We start from the raw sequence: 24,975 nt of genomic DNA on the forward strand, positions 1-24,975 counted from the left end.
CTGCTCCTGCTGTTTGTCCCACAGTCGCCCATTCCTACCTCAGCACTCCTGGAAAAGCTGAAGCCACGGAATGCCGCTTTTGTTAAAACCCGCAAAGGCTCTCTACTCGTCACCATCGTCTCTCTTCTCTCTGAATGTGAAGATCTCAGAAATACTTGTTTGGAACATGTCCACTTTGCTGTCAGTTCTAGGCTTTAGGCCACATGGCCCCTTCTGCCTAAAGTGCTTTCAGACTGCCACAGATGGGGGCACGACGCTCTGGAGCTGCAGCTGCTCTGGTGGAATCTGATGATGTGAAGGGAGAGGCCGATCTACTTGCCTTCCTCTTACAGGAGGTTGATTACTGATTAGATGTAGAAAGATATAAAGGAATTATTATTTTTTTTATTCCGAGTCTCTCTCAGTCTGTCTCTCGACTTCCGTCTCTCTCCCTCTCCCCTTTCCTCTTTCTCCCTCAGACAGGCTCTTCCTCTGTAGCCCAAAATGGCTGCACATTGGTCATTCTCCTGCTTCTGCCTCCCGAGTTGCAAATGTTACACATATGCGCTCCCATGCCTGGCCTCTTTAGCTTTGATAAAGGTTTCTGGTTCTGTTTTAGAGATTGTGTCTTGATTTCTGTTCTCAGAAGTTAACTAAAATGAAGAACCGTTTGTAGACGTTAGAAAGAGGTCACACAGGAGCATGGCCCATGAGTAAAGAGAAGGAAATGCCAGTTAGAAGGCCAGCATCCTTTCTGGAAGCCCATCCCCCATCTTCAGCGCTCAAGAGGGAGTTTGGAGCAGAGTCACTGGCTGAGGAGGGAGGGGTGATTAGATGTCATGGAGCAGAGCACCAGAGGGAAGGGGGCTGTACCTGCCTGAAAGCAAACCCAGAAGCGCAGACATGTAAAAGGAACCAAGACTCTGGATGGTTGAGTAGGATCCACAGCTGAGTTCCAAGCCACGGACACATGGAGTGGAATTCCACACACAACAGCCAGAGAACTCACCTGGGTGGGGAGACATTTGAGCTGTGACCACCCAGAACTGAACGCCATTGTTGGCGCCTGGGCCTACCCCACTCCCACACCAGGGAAGTTGTACAGCACAGAAATAAAGAGTCCTTGTAAGCAAACAGTTCTTATGGTAAAGTTCTTGAGATGCACTGTAAGAAAACTTGAAAAGCGACTTAGTCTGAGATGCAAAAGCTGCGACCCCAGGCACACAAGGCCATTCTTAAGAAGGAAGGCCACTCTGTGGTTCGAGGATGGCTCAGTGTGCTGGTGTCGGGAGTTGGGCCCATCAGGGGCATTTGGGTCATGGGTGTAGATTAGCATTTTCCTCAGGTTCGTGCCTTCTTGCTCCTGTGGAGGAACAGTGCAGGGGTTTCTCATGAAGTGAAGTTGCCTCTTGTATCTTTTTTCACACACTTGGCTTTGTCCTCCCACTTTAGGGAGCCATGGCCAATCTGGCTTCCGTGTCCTCTTCCTTCACCCTGTGTTATTTTGAAGCACGGTCGAGGATCATAAAACCACACACTTAGCTCTGTTCCCCACGTTCCACTGTGAGGTCCTTGTCAGATGCAGCTGCTCTATCTTCGGCATTCCCCTGTACAACCAAGAGCCCAAATAATCCTCTTTGCTTTACGGGTTACCCAGACTTAGCTTTTCTGTTATAGCAAAATAAACTGACTCAGACAGTTTTTCAGCAACACAGTATGTGAAGTACCCATCGATCAATATTGATAATGTCAAATTTATAGGAGAGAGAATAGCCAGTGGAAATCACACAAAAATGACAGGATTTAAAAAGTACCATAAATACATGCAATATAGTCAAGGATTTACAGGGAAATGCAAGCACACTGAGGAAGGAAATGAGAGAGATACGAAGATATAAAAAGAATTGAGAAATATGAAAAGAATATAAATTTCATGAATTGAAAAGTATATCTGAAATGAGAAAATGTACTGGGATTAAAATTCACAGGCATGGCAAACAAAGCTGCAATATGAAGCGGAGAGGGCTCAGGATCAAAACAAAGAAAACAAGACTTGACTGTCTTGCAATTCCCTACATAACCTTGGCTGGCTTGCAACTCACAGAGATCAGCTTGCCTCTGCCTCCCAAGTGCTGGGGTTAAGGATTGCACCACTACACCTAGTAACAATACAGACTTTTATTTTAACAGATGAAATTTTTATGATCCATGACCTTTCTTCAAATTAACACAGGGTGAAGGAAGAGGAGAAGGGGACCAGATTGGCCATGAGTCTTCAACTATGGAAGATGAGAGACAGACACATGGGGCTCATTCTGCTCCTTTTTTGAGCTTCGTATTTTTTAAAAAATAAATTCTAATACACATGCTGCAATTTCCCCCTTTAGTAAGAAAGTGAAGTCTTCCCCTGTATTAAACAAGGCAAGAAAGAAGCCACTGTGAGTGGCTCTTGTCTTCTCCAGCACTTCAGATGTTCAAGTCTCGAGAACTCAATTCTGCTCTGATGGGAATCAAGTTGTGTAAGTGAGAGACTGCCAGCTGGAGATGCATCTCTCCTATTGCACCAATGCTGTGACACCCAGGGTGAGCCCTAAGAGGCCCCAGGAGGAAGGCGGGCTTAGGAGGCTTAGCTCATGGTATCTCTTTAAGGAAGGGATCTTGTACTCACTCTAGTCTGGGGTACAGGTGGGAAAGTAGGTGGGTGAAAGATTTGCACTCTAAGGAGTTTAAACTTTTACTCATAAACTCGGTATGTGAATCTTTAAAAGTGCCTAGTGTTAGAGTGTTTGGTTTTGTTAAGCCAGGGGAATGTCTGAGGGATAGACTCCAAACTGTGAACGGCCATAGACCTGACCCATACCAGGCTTCAGAGATTCTTCCAACTTCAGTGTCATTGACTTGGGCGAAACAATTCTTTGGCCACAGGCTTGCCAGTTGATCCCATGTCCCTGAGACGCATGGCCTTCTGTCCTGACTGCCCCAGGCCATCATCTCCACTTGCCAGTGTCATGTGCAGAGTCCATTTTCCTAGCTGTTCTCAGATTGGGCACCCATGATGTTCTCTGGTGGTTCCTATCTCGCAGCTTCCTTGGGCTGCACGTCAGCACATGTCGTGTGTTGCATAATCTTTATACAATACCTGTTGGTGACTTTGCTGTTTGATGGCACAAACACTTTGATCTTGAGTACTTTTGTGTCTTAATATTTGTAAATATAATAACAATTATACAAATACTGAAAATTTGTCAAGACAGCAAAATCTAGGTGAATACCATTAAACTAATTTAATTAATTGATCAACTCTTGTTAATGTATAAACTTATTTCAGTTCTTTTACAATTTCTATTTCACTAAAAGCATTCCCATAAATCCACATATTTGCAGTATAAAGTTTACAGTTTATTAATGTTTTGCTTATTTTATTACTGGTGATAGCTTTGGCTAGTTTGCAGTTTTTCCGCTATTGATCGATTTGCGGTTTTTAGTGTTAGAAAAAGAAATCAATAGCATTCTCTACATTCAGTTTAGCCATTTTTAGTTTTGTTTGTATTTTTCTTCTGAGATAATCAATGGAGGACATTGTGAGCCATTTCCTGGGCAATTGTGGCAAACCTTGGCAGCACAAAATATCACAGATAGGAATTCACCACCCTTTAGGACATTGATTTAAACAAATAACACATTACTCCCTGCGTTTAGGATTTTTTGGTTGTGGTGGGGTCAACTTGACATAAGCTAGAGTCATCTGGGAAGAGACAACCTCAACATAGGAAGTATCTTCATTGGACTGGACTGTGGGTGAGTCTATGGGACATCTCATTGATTAATGATTAATGTGGGAGGTCCCAGCACACGTTGGCAGTGGCACTTCTGAGCAGGTGGTCCTGCCTTATATAAACAAAGCAGGCTAAGTGAAACAGGAGGACCAAACTAGTGAGCAGCATTTCTCTAAGGCCTTTGCTTCAGTTCCTGCCTCCAGGCTCCTGCCTCCAGGCTCCTGCCTCCAGGCTCCTGCCTCCAGGCTCCTGCCTCCAGGTTCCTGCCACGAGTTCCTGTGCTGATTTTCCTCAGTAGACTGTAGCCCCGGATATGTAAGCCAGATAAGCCCTTCTCTCCCCAAGTTGCTTTTGGTCATAAGACACTCCCCAAATTTTAGGTAATATTTACTACACAAATTCTACCTTTTCAGACTAACACAAGTGTCCTTTAACCTACAAAAATTTATCCTCCTTAGAACAGGCTTGTAGGGAGCTAAATGAGCAACGGTTTCCTGGGCAAAACCACTTTATAATCCTATTCAGTACACCTGTATGGGAGAGTACCTTGCGGATTTTTCCCTCTCCCCCAAATATCCTTTCAAAATTGGGGTTTATGTTGCCTCTTGTCTGCCACCTTGACTTTTGTGTTGGTCATTGCACCAGCCAAGAGCATGCCCAGAAACAGAAGAGGAGTCTGGAAGTCAGTGTTTAGTGATGTCCTCTTAGTCAGAGGAAGGAGGAAGGACAGAGCAGCGCCTTACCTAAGACCCACTTCATGATGAGCATCTCTGTCCAGGAGAACTGCGTGGTCTTTACTCTGAAGATCTGCTTCGGGTAGTCTGTGAAGGTCTCATTGGGCAGAGTCTTCACACCCTCAAATCGGTCAGATGCATTTACAACCAACAGCCCGAGAAAGATGGTAAAAGACACTGCGTGGGCTACAAACTTCATGAAAGGGCTCCTCAGGGTTCGTCCTAGCTGGAGACAAAGTGTGTACAGGACATGTTAAAAATGACAGCTGGTTGGGTACAACGTTTCTGTAACTCATTGCTTTATTTCATAAAACCACAATTTACCCAGAGGAGCTCCCATCTTGGACAGAAACTGGAAAGAATATAGACATTTTCTCTTGTACTTTAATGTGAGTAGCTGTTCAGCCAAGCTATGTTCTACTGACTTCAAAGGTTTATTTTCTTTCTATTTATAAGTCTCAGGGGGAGGGGCTAAGGGACTAGAACACACAGACACATAATGAAGTTACATCAGTTGATCTCGATACCCTCAGCCTCATGGATGCGATTTACACCCTTCCAATATGAGGAAACAGTATGTAACTAGACCTTCCGGCTTTAATGTGCACAACTGGGCTTTACCCACTTCATTGAACTTAGATGGCATCTTTCCATCTTTCTTGTATCTTGATAGATTTACCTAGAGCCACATGGTTCCTGCTGTTACTTTAGCTGCAATTTCATAAAATTTGACATGCCTGGATATTTATGTTTTTGCATTTTTCTTTTTGATTCACTTTAAACTCAGGGATTGTTTGCTTTGTAGTCATTTTTTTTTCTTCCTTGAAAAAAATTCTAAGGTAAAGTGGTAGAGTCACCATTTCAAGGCTAGGGAAAACCTAGGGAAAACCTGTCTTCAGAAAACATTTCCAATTTTACAGCAGCCTGTTTACAAAACACAGACTTTGTGCTTCTGTCTTAAAATTCACTGGTTTCTCCATGTGGCCTGTTAATTGGTGTGATTGTTCCCAAAGAGTCTAGAAGGACCCAGAATTCTCCTGCCTTCCTAGGGAGCAAGCATTAGTGGTATCTTCTTTGTCCAATGACACTCCAGCTCAAGTTCATTGTGCAGGTGAGATCACGTGTGTCCCTGCTAGGTCACCTTTGTCACTCTCACCAAGTCTGACCCTTCCCACAGGAATACTGAAAAGAAGAGGAACCTTTTCAGCAGGCTTGCTCCTTCGCCAGGGTGGATTCAACTAGGTCAAGTGGCTGGAGTCCAGAAGGGCAATGTCACCTGGGAGACACAGCATTGGCCTGCCTGAACGCCAGCCACAGGCTCTCATCGCAGGTAAGACTCCCTGGATGATAGCTGTGTTCAGTGCAGTGTTTGCATGTCAGAGAGCTTACTGATATTCTTCTAATGTGTTTCAGTTAATAACTGCCCCCTTGTTCTAGTTGTCAGCGTCACACGATTTATAGTTGTTTTAATGTCACAGAAAATATTTATTGGAATTTTATATGCAGCTTTTTTTTTTCTTTTTAAAATCTTTTTAACACATTCATGACTGAGGTCCAGGCACTAAGGTCCTCCCCATGTTCCAAGTCAGTGGTGCCCATATATACTTTACAGTACGACATACTAGGAACAATTATTAGAGGTATAAAGAGATAATCATAGGCCCACAACCTGCTTTCAAATAGCATTTGTATATACTTTAATGCTTCAAGTTATATATACATGTAACTGCATTTATCGATTTTATGGTATATTTGACAATAGGCAAATATACTAATTTGATAATGCAGATTAGAAGGATAAACAAAATATCTCACTTGAATTCAATAGACTCAAGCTGCTTCTGGATTAAGCCGTATTGCATTTTGATTTGTTACACATCAGGTAGTATCTAGTTTGAATTTTTCAGCCTTTAGTTAATGAGAATTGCCATCTTGGAGACTCAATTTCAAACATCTGACCTCGGATATTTTTCTGTACCCAAGGGGCATCCTTAAGTAACCATCACATAGTTCTTAAGTAGTCATCACACTGTGTCCTGTCAGTGTCTGAGTTCATAAGTGACAAGGGAAGACAGCGGCTTCTGGGAGAGAAGGCATGCAGAGCAGACATGGGGTACCAGATCGGTGTGTCCAGAAGGTCCATCAGAGAAAGATGTAGGCACTTTGAGAAAGACTCAGCTCTTAAAAGATTGCTGGTCAGTTTGCCTGCGGGTTCTACACGGGGGCTCCCTCTGATGAAGGAGACAATATGGGTAAAGCTGTTTTTGTCTTCCCTCCCAGGCAAGGCACCTGACTCTTACTGTGTGCCCTGTGTGACTAGACCTAAGCTGGCTGTGGGAGTCCCTGGAGACCCTGCTGGCTGTGCCCAATTCATGTTCTCTCTGTTACCTCTTTCAGGGTACTATCTCCTAGCAGATGAGCCTATAAAAATGATTGTTTTCTGCAAAATGCAACAAGAGATAAAACTCTGACAATACTCTGCACTGATTTGGAAGGCCACTCTGGTCTCAATTTTTCTTTGGTGTAGGGAGTAGGAAGGGGAGGGGAGGTTAGGGATTGGTTGTTCTTCTTCTGAACTTGAAAGTATCAGTGTGAGACCCAGGCATTTCAGTGGCTCTTTTCCATCTTTCTCCTTCTCCTCTCCATCCCCTCACCTGTTTTTCCCTTTCCTGTTTCTTCCTCTTTCTCAACCCATCTCCTCCCTCTCCCGCCATAGGCTGACCTCAACCTCATAACAATCTTCTGCTTCAAGTATGGGGATTATAAAGGTAAGCCACTGCAGAGAGAGAGAGAGAGAGAGAGAGAGAGAGAGAGAGAGAGAGAGAGAGAGAGAGACAGACAGACAGACAGACACAGAGAGCTAGAGAGACACAGAGACAGAGAGAAAGCATGTGTGTAAGTGTGTGTATGTATGTGTGTGTGTTTGAAATCTTCTGTTACCCACAAAGATAATTTCTGAAGCAAATTACCTCAGGGAAGAACTGCTTTCCACAAGCCTCCTCGGTGAGCCAAGAAAAGACAAAAGACCAGAGACCAAGCAGTAAGATCTCTCAGCTCTGGAACTGTCCAGTCAAGGTTACAGCTTTAGGTTTAAAGCTGTTGCTGGAGCTTGGGAGGTGTGGGCCACAGTCTACTCTGCCTGAGCCTGGAAACACGCACTGCTACAGAGGCCTTGTGAGTGGAGAACCCAAGAGTTGCTGTGAGCCTGTACTGGTACCTGGGAGGATGAGACAGGAACATCAGGAATTTGAGAGCAGTCTGGGCTTCATAAAAAGTTCCAGGCAAGCCCTGGGGGTAGATGCTGTCTTAAGACAAAATCAAGCCTTGGAGAGATGGCATGTGGCTTAGAGCTCTTGCAGAGGACCTGAGCTTGGTTCTTAGCATGCACGTTGGGTAGCTTACAAACTGTAACTCCAGCTCCTGGGGAAACAGTGCCCTCTGCTGGCTCATACAGGAACCTGTACCCACACGGCGTTCACTCACATGGACATGAACACATTTTAAAATAATTTAAAAGCAACAAAATCCAAACAGAAAAAGCCTAACCCAGGGCTCGGCTTTTTATGAAAGTGAAATTCTTTCGGTGTCTGAGCTCAGGGCCTCATTTAGAAGCTGAAGTACTCAGTGATGGTGGATTTTTACAAGGTAGGGTTTCCAGTAGGGGGAAAGGGAACAGGCAGTGCTTGGCCTGAGGTAGGTTTGATTTTTCTTTTCTAGGAAAGTCTTGCTGCCTTTTAATATCTGAATCAAGTCCATGTCAAGTTTATCCAGCAGCTAAGATGCGTGGGGCCGTGCCTGGAGCTGTATGTAGGCACACAGATGCGGTTGCGATAATTACAGGTAAATCTCTTGACGTATAGCCACTCAGTTTCAATCCCAATGCCACAGATTTTTGGTAATTGAATTGATTAATGTCTCTGTTTCTTCTATAAAATGGAAATGAAAAGTTTAATACCAGCCCATGGTTAATGTAAGCAATGACTGATGTCACAACCATAAGACATCGCCTGGCCCAAAGGCAGTTCTTCATTTATGACACTGGGGGCTAGGGAGTTTCCCTAGGGGGAAACCTAAGTAACTTGACTGATTCTTTAGAAAAATAGCTTTAGATTTATTTATTTTATCTACGTGAGTTTTTGCCTCTATGTATGTCTATGTACCATGTGAGCCTGGAGCTCTCAGAGGTCAGAAGAGAGCGTTGTATCCCTGGGAACCAGACATGCCTTGTGGGTACTGGGGATTAAACCCCCGTCCTCTATAATGGCAACAAGTGCCCTTCCCAGAATGCCATCTCTCTAGCCCTGGCAGGTATGCATGCAAGAGCTCATGAAGGACCAACCTAGGATCTTGGCATATGCCATGAGCCTCTTTGGAGGGCCAGCCTTGTGGACTCTAGAGGAGACAGAGACAAAACATCCCTCAAGTGTTGGGCCTTCCCTTAGTGGCTGCTCATTTCTTTGTGGGTAGAGATACAAGTTAAAAATGATGATGAAATCGAAGTGAGGAGTAACAGTGCAGGCTCACACTATACTCAGCAGTAGCATGACCAGCACTGCCACACCCCAGTCTTGTCCCAGCAGGATGCCTGCTGCTGGACTACCCCTTGGGACTTGGTGGCAGAAGTGTCTTCAGTATAAGAGGAGCACTGGTCAGCTGACACAAATGTTCCTTCCATTGCTGTGACTAGAAAATTGTGTTATAATATTCTGTACTCTAGGTTTGCTTTCTAGCAGAAGCAAATGCGGAGAGATGAGCTCTTTGGAGTCTCTGTTCTCTTCTGGATGGTGCCTGGACTGTGTATTTCTAATCGTAAGCTTTGGTCCAGCAAAGCTGAGGCCCTTCAAAGCTGCTGACTCACCCACCCTGTTCTCGCTAGCTGTGTGTTTGCAATGGGGAGGGGCTAGTCTTCCCAATAGTAGTTAGGTGGCAGGAAGGATGGGTAGACTACACACTGTTAAGATGCCAGGTTGGATTTTACAGTTGTTTGCTTTTCCCTGTCTGATAGCTGAACAGTGAAGGTCTGTGGATGATTGGAGGAAGTGGTTTTTAACTGGACTGTGCAGCTCCTTGACACTGCCGTGTGATGCTGATTTCTCCTTGATTCTACCAGCTGATGAGACACTGCCTGAGATTTTAACAGGCTCTCAAACTAGCTCAGCACTACCAAAGGATGAAAGCTGTCTAACCAAAGGCTCTGGCTGGGAGGATAAAGATGCTAAGAAATAATTTAGCCCAACGCCTCCATTTTTACGAACTCACTGGCTTCACACTGGCCTTCCTGGCCATGCCCATGTTCCTGATGACAGTGAGAAATGAGGAACAGAATTTCTATTATTTTTTTCTTGACCCTGGAAAGCCTGTCCCAAGCCCATGTCTACACTTGCCCGCACCTGTCCACACCTGCTGCTTGCTACTGTTGCTTCAGATGACAACTGTGTGAGCTGAACGTCTGTTGATATGTATGCCTGGCTGTGTGATCTCTCTATTATCTTTCTCTCTTAGAAAGCCCCCAAAGTTAAGATATAATAGTAGAGGGACAGGCTTAGGACTTCAATAGGAAGTTGATAATGAGTTCATCTCAGAAGGCCAATCAGATCATCTCAGAGTTGGTCACTGTCCCTCAATTGGGACACTTGGTAGCAGCTGTAGGAGGCAGTTGCACCATTAGATTGGGCACAGACCCTCTGGACAGTCACTAGATGTTGATGAGAAGGACAGGTGAAGTTGGCAGTGACACTTATAGGTCCATTTATAAACACATATGTCGACTTAATGTCTGCTGTGGGCGTGTGATAATGTCGTTGGAAGATGGAATCCCTAGAATAGCATTGCCTTATTCATGAGCCTACAGGAGTAGCTACCAAGAATGACCTCACTGAAAGATGAGCTATTGGATTCCTCCTCAGTGCCCTCCTCCTGGGAGGACAAGGGATTCTACGCATCAGGGACCCTTAGAGAAGGCTGGCTTTGTCACATATAACCTTTGACCTCTCTGTAATCCCCAGCAACATCTCTGCCAAACTTGAAAAGATTTTTTTTTCCTAAGTGGTAAAAGGAAAGACTAAAAATATCCCAACTCTTTTATCTGTCCCTTAGCTGCCTCGGAGCAAGCTTGACAAGCACTTTAATGAGGGACTTTCGCCTTGTAATGAGTGGTACCACTGAGAGTCATCCCATGAAACCAACTCAGGCCTGTCAGTCACTTGCTTACGGTGCTCCCACAGTTGCTTTCAGACTTGGAGTCTAATAAATGTGCTGAAGAGACAAGTGACTTAGTGATCAGCTTATGCTGATTTTGCATGCTTTATTTCTTTAGTCTTGCTGAAAATTTTTGGAGCACCAAATGCCAAACATTTTTCAAAAGAGGAAAGGAAGCCCCAGTCAAAGGCTGAATCATCCTGCAATACTTTCCTCTATATGATCCAGAAGATTACTATAGGTCTGACCTCTATGTCTGTGTGTTAGCTTTCTGGATCCACTGGGCCAGAAATTCCAGAATGCCCTCCCCATAAACACACCTTTTTTGGGGGGCTGGGTTGAACATGTATTCGTTATTTGCTCAGACATATCACAAATGTAAGAAGTAGAATCTTTCCCAAGGCACCAGGCAGACAGAGGCGCACCAGTTTGCTGGCGTTGGCTAGACCTGGGCTACTGGACGCTGTCATAGTGTGTGTGTTTTGGGGGTATGGCTGGCTGGTAGCAGTTCCTCCATCATGTTGTTATTCTAATGACCGAACTTAAAGTGTGCTTTTTTGTTTGTTTGTTTTGTTTTGATTTTCGAGACAGGGTTTCTATGTGTAGCCTTGGCTGTCCTGGACTCACTGTATAGACCATGTTGGCCTCCAGCTCACAGAGATGCACCTGCCTCTGCCTCTGCCTCCTGACTGCTGAGATTAGTGCTTTGAGGCCCAGAGAAAGTAAAGGTAGATGTTCCTGGCCACACAGGCTCCCTCTCTCCACCTCTCTTTCTCTCTGCTTGCATGAGTGTGTGTATGTATGTGTGTATGTGTGTTTGTATGTGTGCATTCACTTCAATTCCACTACAAACTACTTGGTTGATGCCTCAAGACACCGCCTTACGATATGTGCCTGAAACCTGTGGCCAGCAACAGTCTAGCTTGAGTCGAATTACTTTCTTTGTGATCTTTAAAATGCATTAAAAAAAAAAAAAAAGACACAAAACAAAACAAAACACCTGGCCTTGCATACATATAGATTATTTGGAGAATTTTGACTTAAAAGTCCATGACACAAGATTGCCATAGAAACAGAACTCTCAATAGATATTAAGGCCAGATATAGCAAACCCAGTCTTGGGGTTCTCTATCTACAGGGAGCATGTCCTCTCCCTGGGACTGCTTACCCACTCGGAGGCACTGAACTCCTTACCTGGTTGCGGCAGCAGCCTGGATTCTGGACCATCATTGTGGCCTGAGTGCCCCACTAGTGGACTTGATGGGAGCTTCAGCTGAGTGGTGGCCCTGTGCTAACTGCACTAGCTGGTCAAGCTGCCAGTGGAGCCCCCTGTGGGCTGCTTCTTCTCCAGTCAACAATGGCCTCCTAAGCTTAATTCCTTTCAAAATATGTCACTAGATAAATGTAGTTTGGGAGCCTAAAGGCAATCTTAAACCCATGGAACATGTCTCAAGGCTTATTAATGGTTTGTTTTTGGGGGCACCAGCTCTTCCTGGAGCTGGGGTGCAGGTGCTTTCTAGTCCTAATGGCTGGGCCATGAGGAAGATGGAACTCATAGCAGCACAGGTGTCAGAGTACCTAAGGGTCTGTTCTTCATGTCGCCCTAACTTTCTGGTAGTCTTCCTTAGGCAAAAGGTCACTCCCATACTTTGTGGGTGCTTCTTTACCCCCCTTCCCTCTTCTAGTCTATTTAGTTGGCCTCTTGTGGAGGCTAGGGAAGTAGGAGGGATGTCGTGACGAGTGCAGGGCCTAGCCAGAGCTCTGCTCAACTCAGCCCTGCGGTTCTGTCTCTGAACTGCTTCCTGAATCAAACGTGTGTTGCAATGTAATCGGGAGCAAAAAGAGCCAGCCCAAGAAGAAGGCATAACACCGAGAAAGTTCTCAGGGAGCAACGGCTCCTTCTACACCATGATGGTCATCAGTGTACCGTGAGCCTGGAGGACACACTCTGCTGCACACTGTGCAGTTTGTAGAGGGAAGGTGTTGTTTATGCATTCAGAGGTGCGTCACGTGTTTAAAATATCCGATCATCACCTTCCTTTCTCTTTAAAAACTGATCATTAAAAACAGATCTTGAGGTTTCCCCCCTTTTGTGGGTCTTCTGGTTTTGCCTGGTGGGTATACGAGAACATTGCTCCCTCCCTTCCCTCCTCCCTCTCTTCCTCCCTCTCTCCCTCTTTTTCTTTTCATCTTTCTTTGTGGTGCTGGGGCTCAAGCCCAGAGCCCTGTGGGTGTGTGCCAGGCAAGTACATCACCCAGCTCCAGCTCCAGTGTAATACTTATGCAACACAGAGGCAGATCTCCTGCCAGCTGGAAGGAGACAGTAAGAAAGGAGGAGGAATAACGGCAAATGACATGCACCTTAAGCAGTCTGTACCTTGCTGCACGGAGCAATCCAATAGGCTATGGCGAGAAAAGGGAGGCCTATGGAGACTCCAAACACAGCCAGGAATTTCACAGCGATAGACTGTTGACGTAAGCCTGAGAGATTTTCATACCACATGGTAAGCAATTGCTGCTGACAGTTAGGGTGAGCAACGAACTGTAAAAACAAAACAAAAACAAAAACAAAATGCAAACAGGAAAATGGCGTCATAGCACTTGAACAGTACACAACCCGAGAGCCAGAGAAGCTGTGGCAAGCGCTAGGGTGGGCGTGGGGGCGGGGGCAGGGGCGGGGGCGGGAACAGGGGTGGGGTGGGGTGGGCTGGAGTGGGCAGGACTTCTGACCCAGGGATGCTGAGACTGAGGCCAGAGCCTCCTTGGAGTGACTCAATTGTTGCTTCAACCAGAAGGCCTGGAGACCCAGCCTGAGACTCAGGAAAGTGCAGCTCTTGGGTAAATGTTTGTCTTAATCCAGGCTGGTCAACTGATCAGGGCGACTTATCTCTGCGCAGAGCTCATCAGTAAGCAACATGGAGGAACACATCACTAACAGGGTTTGGGAGTAAGACTTTCAGGTTTGAATTGCATTTTATTATTTGTTAGCTAGGTGCCCATGGAGGAGCTGTTTGACCCTCAATATTCTCACAGGCAAAACTGAGTTTATCGCGCTGTTTTGGGGGATTAAGTGAGGGATTATGTTACCTACACAGCTGAGGAAAATGCTTGCAGACTCTCCAGAACGTTGGCAACCCACACAGTGCTTTCTCACTGGAGTCTGTGCTGGGGCCTGTGGAGTGCTTTTGGGCTGGAACACAGACACAGTGTGCGTCTGTGCAGGGCCTTCCTTTCTCAACATGACCTCATCCTCCTGGAACTGCCAGTTCTATTGGCTAAGTCACAAACGAACCTCTAGTGACCATTTTATCCCCACTTGGTACAGCTTCTGGACTAGGGCCCCTGGGGTCTTTGTCTCTCAGGTGTCTGGGGCTCTTCTGAGAGGCAGTGTACACAGGGGGAGTTCCTTGTAACTGGGGATACATGAAGAACTGTCTTCTACGGTGTAAACTCATTCTCCAAACAAACCAGCTAGAGAGCAATATATGAGAGTGAAGATGTGCAGAAAGGGGGCGTGATGACATATGTCCCTGTCTGGGGCTCTCCTGCACCCTGCCCACATGTGGAAAGAGACATTTTTGTAGACAAAATTTTTTTATCCCACTTGTTCTGGTTTGAGTTACTGTAACCAAAATCTATGGACAGTTATTGCTACCTGGCCATCTATTTAGCTGACCCTGGGTCCTGCCCAGAGGAAACTGATAAGCAATTTTTAAGCTTAAAACAATCATGAAAATAAAGTTTAAATTTGGGAAAATGTAGTGTACTCATTCACTTCTCTCCATGGCAGAAGGAAGGCACCATCTGCCCTCGGCAGGCCTGTCCTTTGGCCCTGTTGCAGATTCCCATGGGCTAGAGAAGACGGCCTGGCTGTTGTTCATACACTTCCCCACTGCTCAGTCCAAGCATCATGTGCCCATTTCCTCCCATTGGCCTCACTGGGTTTTGAGGGAACATGTACAATGACTCTGAGAAATGTACAACATTCCCTTCTCATTATAAGAGCAAAAGAAATAGAGCGTTTGGAAATTCTCAGGGCAGATGGCGGCATGCTCATATCTCCATCATTGGGAACTTATAGTATTAACAGACACTGGCAATGATACTGCTCTCTGAAGCTTAGGTGCAGTGAGGCGTTCTTGTAGTATTGACTGGATTGAGCAGCCCCAGTCATCTTCCCTTCCAAAGGTTCTCCCTGACTGAGGGAGGAACCCCTGAGCCAGTAAGTGCTGTGATGCTCTGGCCCCTTTCCTCACAGCTCTGTGCAATGAGTGACAAGGAACCGTGCAGATCTTGCTGAGATTCCCAGGCCAGTCCTAGCATGGATCTAGAGGGGAAGGATGGGTGAACACAGTAGCTGTCCTCATCAAGTCTCCACCTTTGAGGCATGCTGAGGTTTCTGGAGACTTGGTCTGAATAGAAGGTGGGACTTAAGCCCATGAAAGCACAGAGGGGGATCTCTTGACTACCCCTCTGGCTCTCTACACTGTTGCTGCCCTGGAAAGCTCTTACTATGGTCACAGCGTTAGCTTGTGGGGAGAGTCTACTCCACGGTTCCTGTGGTTGCAGCAGGGTTCTGAGAGAGGATAAGTGGGAACAGTCCATCCCTGTGCTCCCTCGCTCACCCAGGAGGAGGACAGTGGCCTCAACTAAAGGAAGGGGGCTCCTCTGAGACTCTGCCCTTGATTAAACCTTTGCTGATTTTCACAGACACATTTATTTCCCCATGCGAAAGCAACCTAGCATCAGATTTGCTATTTATTTATAGATAGGCTTGATAATCTGCTCCCAATAATTTGACAGCGGCTAATAGCTGAAGCCAAATTAATGTTTTCCTGCCCATGGGCACTTTTCTATGTTTGTGGCAGGCCTCGGAAGACAACTTGATGACATACAGTTGAGTGTGTACCAGTGGATTTTTCCTGTATTATTATAAAGCATAGAAATATACCATCCCTTACCCAAGGAGGGTCAGAGTAAGAAATGAAGCCCACCTTCAGGACACAAAGTGACTCTGTGCCAGGGCACACAACCAAGGAAGGAGAGCAGGAAGAGCTTGAAGTGGGAGGAGGGACTTCAAAAGCAAGGTCAGAGAGAAGCCACTAAGCAAAGGCTGCCACTAGAACAGGATGGTACTCAGGAAGTCAGTGGTGTCTTGGGCTTGCTTGCTTTGTCATTTAGTTCACAGGTGCTGAGATGATCAAGAGAAGTAAATCCCAAGAGCTTTGCCTGAACCACCCCTGCCCCCAAGCCATTCTGGCCGAGGCGGCGTGCTTTTAGGAAAACACCTTCGGGGGAAGAGCTGATGGGATGCCTTGACATTTGCCAGTGATATGATGTCCCTTCTACTGAATGGTGAGTCTGTAATGAGCTGGGGTTGAGTCTGTTAAAGTGGGTTTGCATGAGGCCTAGCAGGCTTTGAGAGAGAAATGAAAGCCAGCTAGATCCCTAATTGGATGGACTCTTCAGCTAGCTGGTGCTAGGGGGAGCCAGGAGAAGTTAAAGGGCAGGGAGAGGTAGGGTGTGGCACTGAGATCAAGTGCTCTACCTTGGACAGGGGACTGGGATTGCATTGGACAGGGGACTTGGGGGCAACAGGACCCCAAGGCCACGAAAGACCAGATTTGATGGTTCTAGTCCTCAGCTCCATCCAAAGGCAATTATCCTGTGTGAGGGCACACAGCAAGCCCACCTGCACCACATTCATGGTTAATGCAATGTTTGTAACCAAAGCTGGAGCCTCGTTTAAACTTAATCCCGCAGGTGCTGCTGGTGTGCGCAGATGTCGGTGTGGGTGACTAAACCTTGACCGTTGCTCTGGGCTACTTTTCTCTTATATATTCTACCCCCCCCACCCCCACTTTAAGTTCACCTGCAAAGAAATGTCCAATTTAGGAGCTGGGAGAATCCCTTAGCTACCTATTAGATATTTAGACTGGAGGAGGGGGGTGCTTTCTGGGATACTGACTCCAATGGCCCAGATAAAGGCCTTCCTTGTGGTGGGTGGGTAACAGGACTTGTGGCCAGGCTGACTGGGCTCCGGCCCTTGCCAGATGCCAGTGGGTTGGCCTTGGTTCTTTCCACGCTTAGCCGTATTCTCTAAAGTGGGGCTAGTCATGAGTGAATACTTACAAAGTTCTGGAAACAGGACCTAATGTTACATTAAAATGCAATAAACCAAAACAAACCAGTGGCTCTTTCTCCCCCATCTCCCTCTTTAGTTTCCTCTGTTCCTTCTTGGTCTTCCTGTCTTTATTTCTGACATCTGTCTGGGCAGGCATTTTCTTGAGGTGTTAATGCCTCCGGGTTATGTCAGGCCCCTCCTCTGTCACTCCTGTTATTCAACACTGACAGTGGAGATTGTGAGTGAGCTGTTTCCTGGTGGGGCAGGCAGGAGCAGGATGGAGCTAGAGGTCTCGGGCCCTCTGGCTGAAAGCAGCCTCTCTCTCCCCCTTCTCACACTCAGCTCCTTCCTCCTAAAAGTCCCCTGTGTTGCCAGGAAGGAAGAGGTTGTGGTGAGGCTGTGTGACTGCCACATCCCTCATGGATGGTTGTTTCTCTCATCCTAGGCCTCATCTACACAGTAAGGAGCTGTGGCAGTGACTTAGCTGGAGAAGAATTTTATGACTTCAGACTTGTGGAGAAAATGCTTTGCTTTTATACAGATATGCCGCCAAATCCCTACTTCAGTAAAGTCTGATGTGACTGGGAAAGGAGTTCCCTTTCCTCATTAGCAGCATTAGAACACAAACTCTGTTCTGGAAACAAAAGACAGACATGGCACCAGTGACCAAGCTCTACTCTCAGCATGGCCAGCTGGTGTGACTTAGAACCATCATGCAAGGCAGCTTCCTACTCGGAGCATGCGCAGAGCTGCTTCCTACTCAGAGCATGCGCAGAGCTGTTCTCAGTGGCAACATTCTTCCCTTCCAGTCTGGAGAACAAGTTCTGGTCACACTCCTGAGTTATGAAAGTGGTGAGGAAGAAAAAGAGATGGAAAGGTACATAATTTACTACTTTTGTTTGTTGGTTTGTTCACTTGTTTGTTCAATCAACAAACCTTTCTCCAGAGACTCCTCTCACTGGGCACTATACTCAACACTGGGGGCAAAGAAAGGAGTCCTGGTCTCTAATCAGGACCAAAGTGAGCTCAGCTCTGTGGCTAGGAAGTGAAGTGCAGCTCAGCAGGTGGGTGGGAGTGGGGTTGGGTGGGCAGTGAGGGGGGTGGGAGACAATGAGGGGGTGAGTCGTCCACCAGTTCCTGAGCAGGTTGCCTGTGACGCTGTGATGGGTGAGTTATTTCAGACAGTGGATAATAATCATGGCTGTTCCTAATGCTCCCTCTCCCCCCCACCCTGATCCTCCCTCCTTCCCCCTCCCTCCTCTGTCTTTCTCATAGTGTCTTGTGCCTCACATGCGCTGGGGTTGAACTAGAACCTAGTTGTTTTGCTTCCATCCACACCTACCCTGCAGACTGCTGTCTGCACTAGCAGTGTGGTTAGGCGTGCAGGTCCCGGGGTGGACCACCCAGACACAAAGTCTAGATCTTACCTCTCCTAGGTGTGGGACCCTGAGCAGCCTGCCCTCAGCTTTGTGATCTGAGCGATGAAGATGCTTGCAGGGGTGCTCAGCAGGACCCCCTGAAGGTGGGCATGGCTTGACTGCTGCTCCTGAGCCCACTGCAGCTTTTCTCTGGTCCTCCCCACGGCTGTTTACATGGCTCTTTTTACCTCTCCGCTTTCAGGTTATGCCAGGGAGGATGCTTGTAGTGGGTTTGGCATAGGAGCCCAGAAATCAGTTCTTGCATGGAGCCTGTAAGCATGGGCACCGGGCGACATGAAGTCTGAACAGCACAGACTGTTCCTATTGCTGTTTCTTGAGGCTCCATGTAGACAGCATGAGGCTGTTACACACAGCCCTCACAGTAACCCTCTAAGCCAGAGGCACCTTGTGTGGGCCCATGCTCTAGTGTTAAACTTGGGGAAACTGAGGCTGGGCCATCACAAGTGGCTCACAGGCCTGTGAGGGGGTTCAGATTCCAGCCCCCATCTGACTCCAAGCTTGAGCTGTTTCCATTCTACTACTCTCTTCCTCTGGTTGATTTGGACATTAACCTCTCCTGATCTTAGTTCCTTGTCACAAAACAGTAGAAAGCAAACCTTTACTAAGACCTTGCAATGGATCAGGCCCTGGGATGTGTCTATTACAAATGTATTTCTCATTTACTCTTTATCATTCAATGTTGGGACTGTTATGCTCTTTTTAAAGCTGGCACTATTGAAAGAGTTCCGGGAATGTCCACCCAGGGCTGAAATTTACCCTCGATGCTAGTATAGCCAATCACGACCACGTCCTTATTTTGTCTCTCCCAGAAGAAGCTTCCTGCCTCTCCCCAAGGTCAGGCCACTGCCCCATTCATTCTGCCAAGTTCCTGACTGGGAGCTGTGGATTTCTGTTATAGAAAGAGCCACGTGCTTTTCCATCCAGAGAGTCTCCTTTGGTTGTCTCTCCTAGGAGTTGCCTTTACTGAGGAACATGGGCTCTGTCCTCATGGAGGCACGAGTCAGTTTCTGCCCTTCTCCTGACTTGCAGAAGAAGGGGCGCTAGTTCCCTACATGGCTGACACTGTCTGGGTGGAGGGAAGGCATAGTGTAGAAGCATGCTGGTTGGTGAGGAAGGAAACAACTGACAGGGTGGAAAGAAAGAAAGGGAGGGCAAAACAAGGCAAGGAGGATGCTGTTGGAACAACTGGTGGCAGAGCTAAGGCCCTCTGCATCTCACTGAAAGCCTGGTTCCTCTTTGATGCTGGGGCAGACACTCAATCTTCCTGGCAAGGCATCACATCTGGAAGAGGCACGTGTGTGCATGAGGCTGCCGGTTTGCTTGCTTCCCAGATGTGATGAGCAGGCAAATGTCTGAATTCATGCCTCCACTGAATTTATTTTTACTGTAGAAGCATATTGGAAAGCTACACTAACAGCAACCTCCTTAGTCCACAAAGGCCATTGATCTGAGTTTGATGAGCTTGCTCGCAGGCCCTTCATACTGTCATCTGGAGAGATGGCCTAAGAAAATTAGCACAGCGGGGGGGATGGGTTGGAATTCGGCTCAAGGGGATTTCTGGCTATAACCTGGGGCTCTTAATTTCATGTATATAAGCCCTCCCCATTGTTTTATAGTACTACTTTAATTTTTTTTTTTATCTCCTGACTATCTGTATGAGACAATTTTTTTCATGGTTGGGAGGTTTCATTCCTGTGCATGTATAAATGCATCTCGCTCTACTACAGCCTCCCCCACCCACCTCTTCCTCTTCCTCACTCCCTAACCTACCCAACTCTGGCATCCTTCTATTTATTTCCAGAGCTGAGGGTCCTACCATGTAGTGTCTCCCTGGAATTCTACCAGGTTTCAGGGGAGATGGGTACCTCTGATGGCTAGTTCACCCATTCAGGCCAGTACCTTGCTCCATCCCTGCTTCCCAGCTACAGCAAAGCATTATCTCCCAGGCTTTTAAGTCAACAAGAATTATTTACACAGATGCCATAGATTGGCAGGTTCATGTGAAGACTATACTTGAGGCTCATTATTGTCTCTCACCAAGAAATGGTTTTCAGATGGAGACTATCATTCAAGAACCAACCTATGGTTCAGTCTCAGATGCCAAAACAAATGGCATTGATCTCGTTCCAGAGTAGGGAGGCAGCCATTTCCTGAAAGCAGGTGTCAAGGTAGGAGGCTGTGGTTGGACCGGAGGGGAACAGAGTGCTGAGATTTCTCAGTGGTGCTCTCCATAGCAGTGAGTCTAAAGGGTGGTGATTATGCGGCATGGTCTCCAGGTTAAGTTGCCATGGCGATAGTCCTCCTGAAGGACCTCCAGATGACCACTTCTGTGTTTTCAGTGTATGTCACAAAGAGGCCATTCTGCATATGTAAGCAGCAGTTCTTTCTTCTCCATATGGAGCTTTGTTGTTAACTGACATTAAAGAAGTGGAGCTGCCTCTGGAAGACCCTCTTGTGTTGTTTGTGGTCCCTGCCTCCCTGAACCATTATCTCTAGGCGAGCTTTGCACCGTTGTTTCCAAGCATGGCCTATGTAGCAACTTCCTGTGTTTTGTCAAAGAAATTCCATCCTGCTCTTCTCTGGTTTAGGTCCTAAGCAGCCTTCAAGCAAGATCCACTTTCCTGTCAACCTTCAAGTCTTAGCAAGTTCCCTAGTCTCAGCCATGTATTAACCTTCTGTGGGTCTTACTCAGTGGACCAGTCACTTGTCAACTGTGGTAGTTTGAATGAGAAGACCCTCCCCAGACTTATATGTTTGAATACTTGGTCCTCAGTTTTTGGAACATTTTGGGAAGGATTAGGAGGTATGGCCTTGTTGGAGGAAGTGTGTCACTAGAGGCAGAGATCATGCCATTACCAGCCAACTTCCTCTGCCTCGTGATTGCAGATAATCTGTGAGCTCTCAACTACTGCTCCAGTGCCGTGCTTGCTTGCCCCTGCCATGCTTTTCTGTCATGATGGTTAAGAATTCTCACCACCTGATAAACCCTTTCTTCTATAAGTTGCCTTGGTCATGGTGCTTCTTCACATCAATAGACAAGTAACTAAAAGACAAAGATCATGGTTCATAACCATCAGGGTGGACAGTTACCTTGTGTATACATCCTGTTCCCCCTTTGTGATCTTGAAAGAACCACTGCTTGTTTTTCCCCCCGAGAGGGTGTCACCTTAGTGACAGATGTCCAGTGAGCTTGTGCTGCGTGATCAATAAATTACATGCTCTTCTGTGGCCTCCTAGGATCTGGTCACGAGTTTCTTGGTGACTCATCTTCCAAGAACACTTTCTAAATATAATAGTCCTTTGTTACTTGGTGCTTGGTGAACACTAATTGTCTTCACGTGTTTACTAAAAGGTGGATATGGAAAAGGGATGGAAGCTAAGCTAGGCTTTTTTTCTGGTTATGCAAGAGAAAATTGAAATGTGAGTCTAACATAAGGTTTGATTATTAATCTCTTAGATTGGATGAGAACTGCTTAATTTTTCTCTATATGGTAGTATACTACCACAAATGGGCATCAATCCAATATGTTAACATTAATTCATATATTTATATAATCATAACTTCAATGGTGAGAAAAATAGTATTCATTGAACATTTTTCTATGTCAGGCCTTGTGCTTAATATTCATTACATCGTTTAAGCCTGTATTCACCTATTTTCATTTACTGTAGCAAAATACCTGAAGCTGGATACTTACAAAGAAATGAAGTTTATTTAGTGTACAGATTTAGAGGTAAGTCTATGATTGACTGGCCCTATTAGTTCTGCTTCTAGTGAGTACTTTCTGGCTACATCACAACATGGAGGATGGCATCAGGCGAGAGACGGAGATGGAAAGACCTTATAGAATGAGAGAAAGCCAGAGGGCAGAGGGGGCAGTCTTTCTTTAGTCATAACTTGCTCTTGCTACATCTTCCTGATCAAAGCCAGTTTGATGCCTTCTGAGGGTGATGCTCCTATGACCTAATTCAGCTGGACTAGGCCGTCTCCTCTCAGCACTGTCGCACTGAGGACCAAGGTTTCATGAAGCCTAAAGGGAACTTGCAAACCATCTCCAAGCCACAGGAAAACTCTTACTTCAGTTTCTTGAGGTGTGAGCACCCTTGTTTTTAAAGTATAGGGGTCAGTTATTGCAAGCGATTGTTTATAATAAGATCTGGTCTTTAGCCCGGGCTAATCTGACTTTCAATATACTATTTTGAACTGTTGCCCTATATTTTTAAAAGGTAGATTTAAAATCAGACAGATGAGCCAAAGCAGAGTGCGGTGCAGGTCTGCGTGGGCGGGGTCTTTTGCTGACCCTGATGTAGAACTCTGTCTCCCTGTACCTGTTCATTCGTCAGTCAGCCAGCTGACGGTGTACATGGACGTCAGGAATATGTGAGGGGAAGGCTCAAAGCCAGTTTACTCCAACTCCATCCTTTTAGAAGGAGTGAGTCATGCTGAAGACAAAACTCTGCTCTCTTCCTTCCACTTATACAGATGGGTATCAGGAACTGACTTCATGATGGCTTTTGTGCCCAGTCCCTGTTTTGCCTGGAACCTCATGAAAGATGATGTGGATTTACAGCCTCAGATAACACTCTCCCGGCCTTGGTGAGGGACCTAATTAGGATCTCAGACCCTTAGCCAGGCCCACATGACCCAGAGCTGTAGCTCTAGACAGTTCCCTGAATTGGAGCTGTGATGGGTTGTGGTACACTTGTGGCTGTGCTGTCCTGTGGGTACAGAGAGTCACAGGATTAGGGACATGCATTGGCCCAGGTGCCAGTCCTGGTCCCACCATGGACTGCAAGTGGAACAAGAAATGTCTTTTTTTTTTCCTATAAAATGTCCATAACCAGGGCTAATTCATAGAGCTCTCACTGGCTTAGAAAACACCGATCTAGTTTTTGATTTATGGTGCAATTCTTAATATTTGCTGATATATTTTATTTCATAAATTGTTAAACACTTCTGTTGTGCATTAACATTTTAACTAAACAAAGCTGTCCTTTTTGAACAGAGAAATTTTGTCTGGTAGTTCTTAATTAGAGAAAGAACTTTGATCGTCAGTAAAAGCAGCATTTTCTTTCCTTGCAAGTGTAATTCTTGACTCTAATTCAAATAGTTCATCATCAAGAACATACACCCCAAGTTATTGATAGCAATTCAGGAAATATGCATGGAATTTGTACCTGTGTTTAGTGAAATGAAAGAAGACAAAGACAGGCTGGAAATGCTTCCATCAAATATAAACTGTAGCCGTAACGAGCATAGAGAGGCCATCCTAGGCGGACAGGGCTCAGGTGGGGTGGGTGGACACACTGCTCTCAAATGACCCCCTCATACATCAGATAAAATGTTAGCTCAGTGGCACTGGGGGAGAGAGTCCATGAGAAATCATTTAGGGTGATCTCTTACTATTTTCTAGGCTTTTCCAGATTTCCCTTGCCAACCTGCATTTGCATGGCTCAGAGAGGGATGCATTTGATCAGTTTTTATTTTTCAAAAAATTGTGTTTCCTTTTATGTAATAATTTAAAAATTATACTTTCAAATTAACTTCATCTCCTATGAAGTTATACAATAATGCTGACTTCTGCATGTCACATTCACCCATATTTAGTTCTCTTGACACTTATTTTTATGTATGGTTTTACATTTGGCATGTTCTTGGGATTTAGTGCCACTTTTTTTTTTTCCAATTTAAATTTTGGGCTTCTCAAACCTATAAAATGTGACCATTGCCAGTGGTTTGATATTTTGAGATGTAAATGTTGAAATAATAGAATAGACATGGGTTAAAAATTAGAAATGATATGTGTATGACTTCAACGCCCTAGGTCTTGGCTGCTGCTGAATATAAACCTGGTTGTGTTGGTAGGGATTCATCCATGCATCAACCAGATGTGTGGTAAATGCCTTTTGATACTTGGCACACACCTGCAGGCATAGAAAATAGAGTGGGTGAGATGGTCCAGGCCCTAGACTGGATGACAGTCTGATAGACTCCTATGTATTCTCACTTATTTATTTATTCATTTGCTTACTTTTTCATTCATTCATTTTTTTTTTTTTTTGTGTGTGTGGTACTGATGACCAAACTCAGGCCCTCATATGTGCTACCTAAGCACTCCACCACTGAGCTATACTCCCAACTTCTCAGTTTCAGGTTATTCCACCTGCCCCTAAATACACTGGGTACCGGCCAGTAGTGCTTCCTGTTTCGGATGAGCCTCAGGTAGGCTGTTCCGTCCCTCAGGCAAGCCGCTGCTAGCCTGCAGCTCTGAACTTGTGCTCTGGCTGCTCCACATCAGCCTTCAGGGCTGTGCTGATGCCAAGTGTGACCAGCCCTCTGCCCACAGCTCTCCGGAAGCCGATCTTCTGAGGTGCCAGGTGCGAGAGCATCATGGGATGCTGGGCGTTGCGCTCTTCTGGACTACACTGCTCCTCTCCTTGTGCACTCTACTGTAGTGCAGATAGCCACCCTCTCCTTCGTTCTAAAGCACTACTGTCAACCAGACATGCCCATCTCTCCGTGTGTCTGTCTTTCCTAAAGCACAGTCTCTGACCAAGCTGTTGAGAATGGTGCCCCAGGCAAAGTGATAACTTCCACTGCTGAGCCTTTCTCAGAAGCTGGGTTTCCATGGCTCTGCTTCTGGTCATCCAAGGCAAGGGTTGCTAATTTCTCTTCCCCTGTTAGACTACATAAATTAGCCTCTCATTGAACCTGGAGAGTCAAT

General features: G+C 45.9%; 1 protein-coding gene across 2 annotated transcripts in view; it reads right to left on the reverse strand.

Moving 5' to 3' along the window:
• Trpc7 (transient receptor potential cation channel subfamily C member 7) overlaps positions 1 to 24,975 on the reverse strand; it is a 129,570-nt gene that overhangs the window by 51,622 nt on the left and 52,973 nt on the right. Inside the window, exons 4-5 of one of the 2 annotated variants that reach the window (XM_051172042.1) lie at positions 13,065 to 13,229; positions 4,499 to 4,715 (exon numbers count right to left, since the gene is read on the reverse strand). In XM_051172042.1, the coding sequence (XP_051027999.1) occupies positions 4,499 to 4,715; positions 13,065 to 13,229 (382 nt within the window). The remainder of the gene's footprint in view (positions 1 to 4,498; positions 4,716 to 13,064; positions 13,230 to 24,975) is intronic. The other variant, XM_051172049.1, reaches the window with a different exon arrangement.

The sequence above is a fragment of the Acomys russatus genome, chromosome 3 (genome assembly GCF_903995435.1).
Source record: "Acomys russatus chromosome 3, mAcoRus1.1, whole genome shotgun sequence".
Taxonomy (NCBI): domain Eukaryota; kingdom Metazoa; phylum Chordata; class Mammalia; order Rodentia; family Muridae; genus Acomys; species Acomys russatus.